General features: G+C 40.8%; 1 protein-coding gene across 4 annotated transcripts in view; it reads left to right on the top strand.

The window, feature by feature from the left end:
• CACNA1H (calcium voltage-gated channel subunit alpha1 H) overlaps positions 1-12,504 on the top strand; it is a 490,224-nt gene that overhangs the window by 326,678 nt on the left and 151,042 nt on the right. For all 4 annotated transcript variants that reach the window (XM_066576606.1, XM_066576607.1, XM_066576605.1 and 1 more), the window contains exon 8: positions 11,423-11,515. In XM_066576606.1, the coding sequence (XP_066432703.1) occupies positions 11,423-11,515 (93 nt within the window). The remainder of the gene's footprint in view (positions 1-11,422; positions 11,516-12,504) is intronic.

Below are 12,504 nucleotides of genomic sequence, written 5' to 3'. Positions count from 1 at the left end.
TCCATCCATCTCATATATATCTACCTTTCTATCTATTTTATATCTATCTAATATCTATCTATCTAATATCTATCTATCTCATATCTAGCTATCTCATATCTATCTATCTGATATCTATCTATCTATCTTATATCTATTGCATTTTCTATCTCTCATATCTATCCATAATCTATCTATATATCTATCTATCTAATATCTATTTATCTAACTTTCTATTTATCTAATATCTGTTTCATATCTATTTATCTCCTATCTATCTATCTATCTATCTATCTATCTATCTATCTATCTATCTATCTATCTCCTATCTATCTATCCATCTCATATCTATCTATCTATCTATCTATCTCATATCTATCTATCTATCTCCTATCTATCTATCTCCTATCTATCTATCTATCTATCTATCTATCTCCTATCTATCTCCTATCTATCTATCTATCTATCTATCTATCTATCTCCTATCTATCTATCTCATATCTATCTATCTATCTATCTATCTATCTATCTCCTATCTATCTCCTATCTATCTATCTATCTATCTATCTCCTATCTATCTATCTCATATCTATCTATCTCCTATCTATCTATCTCATATCTATCTATCCATCTCATATCTATCTATCTATCTATCTATCTATCTATCTATCTATCTATCTATCTATCTATCTCCTATCTATCTCCTATCTATCTATCTATCTATCTATCTATCTATCTATCTATCTATCTATCTATCTATCTATCTATCTATCTATCTCCTATCTATCTATCTCATATCTATCTATCTATCTATCTCCTATCTATCTATCTCATATCTATCTATCTATCTATCTATCCATCTATCTATCCATCTTTCTCATATCTGTCTGTTTCTCCATCTTTTTATCCATCTTGAACCGCTGCTGCACAATCTGTTGTTCATTTGCTTTTGCAGCACAAGGTTAGAGAATAACATTAGAAGATGTAGGCTTTCTTTGGCTCAGTGAAGTTCTAATCTGCACCCCTCCTTTCCGGGGAGAACTCCCACAAATCATCCAGATGGGCAGTGATGTGACAGACAGTGAGCAGGAGAAAATGGAAGAGGGAGAGCTTTCATTTAGGGCTGGTGACAGCGCTGCTAATCAGATCAGACACTTCATGCATGAGGTGTGTGACAAAGTATTCTGCTGTGTAACTATCATGGCATTGCAGGAGACACCCTACCACCTGCCACCATTTACAGGCCCAGCAGCACCTGCTATCATCAGGCTGACACCCTGTAAACCCCTGACCCCCTGCAATTAATTCCCTTAAAACAAAACATTGTCAAAACTCTTTTTAAAGGGGCTTTAAGTTTTGGACCACACCTCTTTCTTTGAAGGGTCCCCAGTCCATAAACTAACCATGGGGTATTTTGCTGCTGGGATGCCCGTGATCAGCTGTAATCTGTGGAGGAACCTGTCAGTAAATTAGTTAAGTTTTCAATTTCCCTGCAGCTCCCCCACAGGTGAACTGAAGTATTACACAGTTCTCATTAAAATCAATGGACTGCCTATATAATGCATGAATATGCCAGATCCTTCAGAGTGAGAAAGGCTTTTTGTAGCTGCCCTCTACCCTGGATGAGTGATGAAAACCCATCCTGATGTAGCTATAATCACACAGATGGTTGCTTTGCTGCAATGTAGCTATGCTAGCCTCAAGACCTGATACATTGTAGCAAGATCTCATCTGTACACCGATTTATTAAAGGGGTTGTCCAAAACCAGCTTTTATTCTACTCATTTTGTAACCCTGATGAAGTCTGCAATTTTCCCATGTCCCCCTATCGTCACTGTGGAACACAAACCAGTTCCGCTGACATCACATTCACAGACCCCCATGAGCCTTTGTCGCTTGGTAAATATGTACATCAGCAACTACATCATTGTAAAGTTATCCCCTGCTGGAGTGAGTGCATTGCAAATCTGTTCACAGTTACGTAAGGAGTAGAATAGAAGCTGGTTTAGGGTGTCCGTGATTTTAGCTTTCTCATACTAAAAACATTGTTTCCGTTCACTGACAGCAATCTCTAGAAACACAGTCGATTAGAAAGTTGCTGAACTTTTTATAACACAGTGATTAAGCTATATGTACATATGAGTGGATGAGACCTGTAATACCTCCCCACCCAAGAGTGTGTATATACGCCCTGAGTGAGAAGAGCTTTGTGCAAAACGATGTGTATATATATATATATATATATATATATATATATATATATATATGTAATATGGATGGTGCAGGCTCAGGTACTGCAGCAGGAGCCCACTGTGAGTGATAGCCAGTCTCACACTGCAACAGTAGGCATCTTTGTGAACACCCATTACCACTGTTAACCCTTTGCATGCCAATTTAATGTTGAATACAGAATGTGTGGAGTTAACAGAGGAAGGCTGCTCCCTTTGTGACATCATTGGCTATTTCCCATGAAATCGCAGAGGGCTGATGGGCTACATGGTACCTGGAGGCCTAATAGTGGCCACAGGGTCTGCCATAGCAAGTGCTGACAAGGAAATCACACAATACACTGCAGTACAGAAGTACTGCAGTGTATTTTGAGCAGCCTGAAAATCGCAGGTTCAAGCCCCCTGAAGGTGGGGAAAAAATGTAAAAACCTTTTGTTTACTTTTCCCTTTATTTGTTTTAAAATAAAAGACCGAAACGGCCATATGTTTGGTTTTGCCAAATCTATAACAATCTGTACAATAATTTGAAAATACTTTTTAGACTGCAGGGCAAAAGCTATAAAAAAAACACACAAAACCAAAATACTTTTTCTGTTCATTTCACCTCTCACAAAACGCAATAAAAGTGATTAAAAATGTCATATGTACCCCAAAGTCCCGTCGCCTAGCTCCGCCCCCGCCCCTCCCATTGCAAATAGCAGGGAAAGGGCGGGAACTCAGTTCCTGTTCCTGGCTCTCCCCCCCCCCCCCCCGCGGACAAGTACACCGTATATCGGCTCGGCGTGAAAGCCGAGCCGCTATACGGTCGTTTGAATCCACCCTTAGGGCTAAAGTAGGCTGTTTTCTTAAGGAGTTAAGGAGTAGCGATCCCAACATCCGTGTCAAACACCGCTGACTGTGTCCCTCGTAGACGCCAGATGCTGACCCCCGAAGCGCTGGCTCCGCACTGTCCGCACTACCATGCCATGTAAACCTATTTACTCCCAAACAAGGTATCTAAGGACATCTACCTGCAGGTCTAATCCGCCTAATTCCTCCAAATTGGTATGAGTCAGGCGGATTAAGTAAAGCTCAGGAGTGCAGCGCTGGGACTGAAGATGCAGATACAAGCTCTGATGACTGGACAGAATGACGACACCCTTCCTTGGCACGTCTTCCGTGAGACGGATGTGCCCCACTCCGCTGGGCCCGCTAATGGAGACACAAATCACCAGCAAATTGTTGTTGGCACAATGAAAATCTACATCATATTTCTTGGAAGGTTCCACGTGGTGATTATTTCATCTTCTCCATGCAAGTCCATAATCTCATTACAGAGAAGGAAATGCAGGTGTGAGCACTGCAAGGTGCTACTGCGTCCTTCAGAGGCACGCAATGTAGATAGATATAGCAGAGCTGACTTTGTTTTTGGGCTAATTCTTTGGTTACAGCCAACATGGTACATTGCAGATGCTCTTCACATACATGAACACAGTATGTTAGGCTGAAAGAAGAAGGAACTTGTTATTTGTATGGCACCAATTTATTCCACAGCACCTTCAGGTAATTTATTTATTACCCCACAGCAAGGTACTCATTTTACTGACCTTGGAAGGACGTGAGGCCGAGTCAACCTTGAGCCGGCTACCTGAACCAAGCAGGGATTGAACTCACAACCTTCTTAGGACTGCATACTGCTGCCTTAACACTCTGCACATGTCTATCTATTTCAGCCTGTTCCCTTTCCCCCACTTGTTGATCCAGAAGAAGGCAAAAAAAACCAATACGGCAGAAGCCAATTTAGCCCATTTTGGGGGGAGAATTCCTTCCCGTCTCCATTATGGCAGCTAAGATGTATGACGCTAAGCTACATTTGACATTTGGCCCAATTCATGCATTATCTGTGGTTACACAACACAACACAATGCACTTCGGATTCACTTGATATAGACCGACCCAGCAGAGCTGTGTTTGTCATTTAGACCAATTCACGTGTTATCTATGCAGATGTGATGCACGACAGATTAACCTGGTATAGACAGATTTAGCAGAGCAGAGTTCTCATTATTTGGCCCAACTCATGTGCTATATTGTAGCACCGCAGCCAATATCATGCACCGCTGATGTATTTGGTATAGACAGGCATAGCACACCTAGATTTGGTTTTTGGCCCATTTCACGTTATCCATGGTTTACATCCCAGATAGCTAAACCAATACAAACCAATACCATGACATACATAACTCTGCTACATCTGTTGTTTATTACATTCGTTTACAATGTGCTTTTAAAAGAGAAGTCATGGATAGTTAAGAAGCGCTAAATAATACTGAGGTCAGAACGAAAGGAAACAAATATAATGTACACCAAGCGTCTACTTTATTGGAGACCCCATCTAGTAGCGCGTTGGACCTCCTTTGGCCTTCAGAACGGTAGCAGTTTGTTGTGGCGTAGATTTCACTATGTGGTGCAAGGATATCGGCCCCTGCGGACAGGAAGCTTCTTGGAGTCTAAATAGATGGAGGTGCTGACATGTTTTGATGAGCTGACAAGAAGGGGTCATCAATTCATGCTGCTTGTGCCAAACTCTGACTCCCATCAGCACGGGGCAACAGGAATCTGGACGCATCTGACTAGGACATGTTTCTCCACTGCTTAGTGATACAATTTTTGTGGGTTTTTTTCCATTGAAGTCTCGCCTTTCTGTTTGTCTTTTACACAATGGCGCTGGAACTCGTCGTCTGCTGTTATAGCTCATTTGTACTGAGAAATTGTAAGCTGTGCATTCGGACATGTTAGTTGGAGCCCCAGTGTTGTATTCGGCTGCTCCTGACTGTGCGGCACCTGTTGGTCAGAATGATTCCTGACATCCTCCACTGACCCCTTTCAGTGATGAGTTTTCTCCATCGACAAGATCCCCTTTCGCTGGATGTTTTCCACGATTACACCAATGATTTTATGCTGCACTCCGGGGTCATGGTGATAATTTCTATACAAGGACGCGCCAATCCTAAAAGGGCCGGGGTCTTAATAATGTGTCCATTCAGTGTATGTTCAGCTCTACAGCACAGACTTCTTACATTGGTCCTTGTTTAGCACATTGTTATACTTGTTTCTACATGTCTAATATTATGGCTACTATGGAGGTTGTCACACAACTTTCCTGGAAGTTAGCATAGAAAATCTGACAACTGATGCGCTATTCAGCGGCAGGTGATGTAGCACTATGTAGCTCCACAGTCTGTACCCTGGGAAAGCTGGGTGATAGTCCCCAGCGTCTGTTCTTTTACATAACATTAACCATTTGCATAGCACCCTAGGTCATCTTCCACACATTGATGACATTGATAAAATGGTGAGCTTATCTTCAGACATCTTCATCTCTAGTAGCAACCAGCTCATTGTAATTCTATTTATATTAGAGGTCTGGGAAAGGCCACATAATCCAAGAGGGAGAACACCCTATTCATGGCTGCATTCTCAGAGCGACGTCCACGATCGCATGATGTAGAGAGAGTCGGGATGTGCCGCGATTCAGTTTCCCAGGTTAAAAATACTAATATACCCTGCAGGGCTGAGAAGTGCCAAATATAGATTTAACTCTCTCCATTTGCTACATAATTACAGCTTACATAATACCGTCATATACTGCCAAGATAACACTGTCATATAGAGCCCATATACTTCTAATACTGTCATGTAGTGCCAAGATAATACTTTCACATACTGCTTATATAATACTGTCATATACTGGACAAGATAACACTCTCATATAGAGGTCATAGACTTCTAATACTGTCATGTAGTGCCAAGATAATACTTTCACATACTGCTTATATAATACTGTCATATACTGGACAAGATAACACTCTCATATAGAGCTCATAGACTTCTAATACTGTCATGTAGTGCCAAGATAATACTTTCACATACTGCTTATATAATACTGTCATATACTGGACAAGATAACACTCTCATATAGAGCTCATAGACTTCTAATACTGTCATGTAGTGCCAAGATAATACTTTCACATACTGCTTATATAATACTGTCATATACTGGACAAGATAACACTCTCATATAGAGCTCATAGACTTCTAATACTGTCATGTAGTGCCAAGATAATACTTTCACATACTGCTTATATAATACTGTCATATACTGGACAAGATAACACTCTCATATAGAGCTCATAGACTTCTAATACTGTCATGTAGTGCCAAGATAATACTTTCACATACTGCTTATATAATACTGTCATATACTGGACAAGATAACACTCTCATATAGAGCTCATAGACTTCTAATACTGTCATGTAGTGCCAAGATAATACTTTCACATACTGCTTATATAATACTGTCATATACTGGACAAGATAACACTCTCATATAGAGCTCATAGACTTCTAATACTGTCATGTAGTGCCAAGATAATACTTTCACATACTGCTTATATAATACTGTCATATACTGGACAAGATAACACTCTCATATAGAGCTCATAGACTTCTAATACTGTCATGTAGTGCCAAGATAATACTTTCACATACTGCTTATATAATACTGTCATATACTGGACAAGATAACACTGTCATAATGAGCCCATATACTTCTAATACTGTCATGCAGTGCCAAGATAATACTTTCACATACTGCTTATATAATACTGTCATATATTGCCAAGATAACACTGTCATATACAGCCTATATACTTCTAATACTGTCATGTAGTGCAAAGATAATACTGTCATATACTGCTTATATAATACAATCATAAACTGCCAAGATAACACTGTCATATAGAGCCCATAAACTTCTAATACTGTCATGTAGTGCCAAGATAATACTTTCACATATTGCTTATATAATACTGTCATATATTGCCAAGATAACACTGTCATATAGAGCTCATATACTTCTAATACTGTCATGTAGTGCCAAGATAATACTTTCACATACTTCTTATATAATACCGTCATATACTGCCTAAATAACACTGTCATATAGAGCCCATATACTTCTAATACTGTCATGTAGTGCAAAGATAATACTGTCATATACTGCTTATATAATACAACCATATACTGCCAAGATAACACTGTCATATACAGCCCATATACTTCTAATACTGTCATGTAGTGCAAAGATAATACTTTCACGTACTGCTTATATAATACTGTCATATATTGCTACGGTAATACTGTCACATAGAGGTCATATACTTCTAATACTGTGATGTAGTGTCAAGATAATACTGTCATTTACATCCCATGTAATACAATCCTATATTTGCCAAGATAATACTGTCATATACAGATATATAATACCATTACAGCACACCAAGGTTATACTGTCATATACAGCATATATAATGCTATACTACCATATAGTGTCAAGAAAATACTATCATAATCAGCTCAGATAATATCACCATACTGTATACTGCCAAGAAAATATAAGCTACAGCTCACATAATACCTTCGTATATTGTCAAGATAATATTGTCATGTACAGCCTGCATACAATAATACCACCATATGGTTCCAAAATAAGGGCTCAGTCACACAGGCGTTTGTACGCGCGTCTGTTAGTTGCATTTGCTGGCCACATCTAAATAGAAACAATGCTTTTCAATAGCAGCGGTCACATGTGTGAATTTTACATGCGCACCAACGCACGTGGCAAAAATGATAGGACACCAGTTTGGAGAACGCATGTAACTGTGGCAAACCGGTGTTTAATGTATGTGAAACCCCTAGATGCTGTCGCATTCAGGGGTTTCACCTTGCGCTCAATGGGGCCGGCAGCAGCGCCGACCCATTGAGAACATATAGTGAAGATCGCGATCCTTTGCCACGGCTGTCTCTGCAGCTGCCGGGGCTCAGCCGCATACAGCCGGCTCTTCTCCTGCACTGCTCTGAGGAGTATTCAGCAGGCGGGGATTTAAAAACCCTGTCTGCTGAAAGGGCTGCCTCTGATTGGCTGAGAACTGTGACCAATCAGAGGCAGCTCTCAGCTATTGAATGACAGCTGAGAGCTGCCTCTGATTGGTCCCTGCGCTCAGCCAATCAGAGGCAGAACTCACCCATTCATGAAATCTTTTCTGTAAGAGCAGTGAGGCTATGGAACTCTGTGCCTGAGGATGTGGTGATGGCGTTCTTGATGAAAGAGTTAAAGAGGGGCCTGGACGTCTTTCTTGAGCGATACAATATTACATGTTATATCACTGATTACGTCAGAAAGGTCTGATTGCCAGATTGGAGTCGGGAAGAATTTTTTTACCTAAAGTGAGGAAAATTGGTTTCTTCCTCATGGGTTTTTTTTTTTACCTTCCTCTGGATTCGCATTGGGGGGTAATAAGCTGAACTGGATGGACATGTGTTTTTTCCAGCCTTACACAATATGTTACTATATTAAGTTAAAAGTTGGAGGGAAGAGTACTGAGAATTGGGTAATACTTCATTTTTCCTTTGGGGGCGCTACAGAAAAAAATTGATCACTTGCCACCTGAATCCCACAGTGATTACAGCTGCTTGTTACAGGTTCCAGCTGTAATCAGCTTGTCAGGGAACCTTTCCAATTAGGGCCTTGTTCACATGAGCATGATTTTAGCGCAGAATAGGCGCGTGATGAGATCTTGAATAACTGCTCGAAAAGTAGTGAGAAAGGGCCATCTCCAGCTATTAAGTCTCAAACTTAATTACCATGTTTCCCCAAAAATAAGACAGTGTCTTATATTAATTTTTGTTCAAAAAGGTTTAACTTTTTTACATGTATAGCTGCCTGGACACTATTTAAATTGACTTTTTAAATTAACTGTTAGCAGGGCTTAATTTTGGAGTAGGGCTTATATTTCAAGCATCCTCAAAACGCCTGAAAAATCATTTTGCATCCTCAAAATTTCTGGAAAATCGTGCTATGTCTTATTTTCAGGGAAACAGGGTAGTAGTGAAATTGCCCGTTTGTACAATCGGGAGCTGCGTGTTCCTCGGCTTCCATAGGAGTCTCTTGTGCGTCATGCACCACAGATAGGTCAGGTCCTATCTTTTCTCGCAGCGTGGACCTTAGATGCGGGCATTGTACACGCATGTCCTATCTTGGTCAGGTGCCAGGTTTTTGCACGTCTAAAATTCTTTCATCTGAACGTTTCCATAGAAACCATTGGTTCTAATAGATGCAATCTTTTCTCTCGCCTATTCTGCGCTAAAGTCACTCTCGTGTGAACGAGGCCTAAAGGGGATTGTACAAAGTGGAGAACCGTTTAATGAGTGTGATAGACTTTTTAATGTACAATTAAAGTGGGAGCTTCTCTTTAGCAGTGAGGGATCTGGATGTGGACCTCCACCAGTATGCGGGTTTTGGAGGTGGGGGCGCGATGCACTGGGAAGAAAAAAAAATTATGCCAAATTCAGAAAACTAAGCAATTTCATGGTCCCTGCAGCGTTAAAAAAGAATAAAATGCTGATTATGCAGCGGCCTGAACTAAACATGAAATATGCATCTCCATAGCGGCAGACCCCAATGTTGTTGCGGAAAACACAAACACCACAGGAGGTTTTCTATGGGACGAATCAACTGCTTTCCATGGTAGAAGCTAAGCAGTGTATGACTGCCTCTGGGTTATTGTCAGCGCCCTGATGATTCCACTGCTTTACGTGCCTGTCGCCATGGCTTTGGCTGCAGTAACTAGCAGGGGAAGACTAGAAATAAATGCTGGATATTCAAATAAATGGCTGACCGTGTGATATATGTGCAGGTCACTGTGTCCCATAGACTCCAACGGGCAGCATGGGCTCTATTATCATCTCCACAATCTCCATCAACTTCAGAACATGCATAAAACTGCACTGTCACTTTAATTGACGCCTAGTCCACATATACACTATAGATACAAGGTTCATTAATCCCTGGAAGGATCTGAGGCTGATAAATAATTTTGTGTTGTGAGCGCAGATACCTTCAGTCGGATGTGAGATTACTGCGTCTGCTTAGAATTAATTATCTCCTTTATGCAATTTAATTATGAGAGATGAATCGGAAACTCAGAGAAATGGGAAAAAAAGAGAATGCAAAAATTTACGCTTCTTAACCGTTTATATTCTGGCCAGGTAATGCAGGATTTTTTACGTGCTTAGGGCTCAGTCACACGGGCGTTTGTACGCGCGTATGACAGCTGCGTTTGCGACCTGAATCTATATAGACCCAATGCTTTGCAATGGGAACAGTCACAAGTGCGAATTTTTCATGCGCAGAAACGCAGCAGCGCCGACCCCATTGAGAACATATACTAAAGATCGTTCTCCTCTGCCACAACGATGTTCTCCCATTAAATTCAATGGAGTCGGCAATACAGCCCTTCCCTGAGAACCTCTGATTGGCTGCATGCTGAGACCAATCAGAGGCAGCTCTCAGCTGTCATTCAATAGCTGAGAGCTGCCTCTGATTGGTTACCGTGCTCAGCCAATCAGAGGCAGCCCATTCAGCAGGCGGTGATTTTAAATCCCCGGCTGCTGAATACTACTGAAAGTAGTTCAGGAGAAGAGCCAGCTGGACGCGGCTGAGCCCCGGCAGCTGCAGAGAGGTGAGTATAGATTTTTTTTTTTTTACACTTTTTTAGGATGGCTTTCAGGGAAGGGCTTATATTTGAAGCCCTTCCCCGAAAATTAATACAGCGCTTGCCGGCAGCCCATTGCTTTCAATGGAGCCGGCTGTATTGTCAGCTCCATGGAATTCAATTGGAGAACAACCTTTAGTATATGCTCTCAATAGGGTCGGCGCTGCTGCCGCCGGCCCCGTTGAGCGCACATACACAGAACACAACGATTTGTCGCAGAATCGTTGTGTCCTATAATTTTCACCGCATGCGTTTGTGCGCATGAAAAAGTCGCACATGTGACCGCTCCCATTGCAAAGCATTGGGTCTATATAGATGCGGATCGCAAACGCAGCTGTCATACGTGCGTACAAACGCCCATGTGACTGAGCCCTTAATATGCTCAGCATCTGAAAATCCGACAAGAATAGTATATTTTGATTTTCTACTAAAAAGCTGGTCTCCATACAGACATTCATGGGTGCTACTTTCATTTGATTGTGACGTAAATCCATCCCATGTGCCTGTACTCTAACCCTAAGTGATCATGAAATGTTAATTGGTGCAAATTAACCTCTAATTAAATGATTTCTTTCAGTGTGCAATTGCGGTCCTAACATTGAGTTCTCTCTTCTCTCCTAGGTTATAACCCTGGAAGGGTGGGTGGACATCATGTACTATGTCATGGATGCACATTCTTTTTACAATTTTATATATTTTATACTACTTATAATAGTAAGTATCAGATTTGTCACATTTGTCTGCCAGATGTTGGGAGTTTACCACATTTTCTGTACAGCATTTCTGCAAAAAGTTCTCCAAGTTGTGACATCACTATGTGTTCTGGGATAAATTTAGACCTGGAAGTGTCATTCTTTATTTCTTCTTCACTTTCTTTTGTCCTGTTGCACATTTCCTCTCTCGCTCCATTCTAAGTTATGGCCAGAGGGTCACTGCTTACCGGCATAGGATGTGGCCAATGGGTGGCCAATGGCATTGACATTCCTATAGAATTAAAGTGGTTGTTGTGAAGCTTAATAGGCCTTAAGGGGCATAAGGTCCATGATATCTAATAACATAGCCCCCTATTGTGAGGTGCAGCCCATCATTCGGCAATAAAGCCTGTCATCATTTTTGGTTACTGTAGTTGCTTTTCTGATTTACAATCAAAAACATTCTGCTCATTCAGGAATTAAGAGGTTAATGTGAATTTACAGCCTTATACATCCCCAAAATTGTTTCCGTATGTAGACAGAGACATCTCTAATTAGGATATTGCCATCAAAAACAATGTAACAGAAACATTTGTTTTTGCTCACAACTTGTGTTTACACAGCAAAGATGTATGAGGCTCGTACGAATTCCTTCTACCTTCCCTGCATGCATCTCTCTTCATTGGGGTTCAGATGGCCATTGTAGCCAAATGTAGTATTTTATGTAGGTAACCTCCCTTATTTGATATCCATGTACCCTAATAGTGTACGTAGAAAGGTCTTGTCCAAATGGAACATCCCTTTAACCCCTTGGTGGCTGGCACATTTTAGGCCTTAGTGACGAACTAATTTTTAAATTTTTTTTTATTGTCGCATTCCTAGAGCTATAACTTTTTAATTTTTCATTGACATAGCTATATGAGGGCTTGTTTTTTGTAGGAGAAGTTGTCATTTTTAATGCCATCACTTTGGGGAACATATTTTGTATTGTATAACTTTTAATAATTTTTT

The sequence above is a fragment of the Eleutherodactylus coqui genome, chromosome 8 (genome assembly GCF_035609145.1).
Source record: "Eleutherodactylus coqui strain aEleCoq1 chromosome 8, aEleCoq1.hap1, whole genome shotgun sequence".
NCBI classification, from domain to species: domain Eukaryota; kingdom Metazoa; phylum Chordata; class Amphibia; order Anura; family Eleutherodactylidae; genus Eleutherodactylus; species Eleutherodactylus coqui.
Note: the sequence above shows the minus strand (reverse complement) of the source record. Positions and strands in the feature narration are given on the sequence as shown.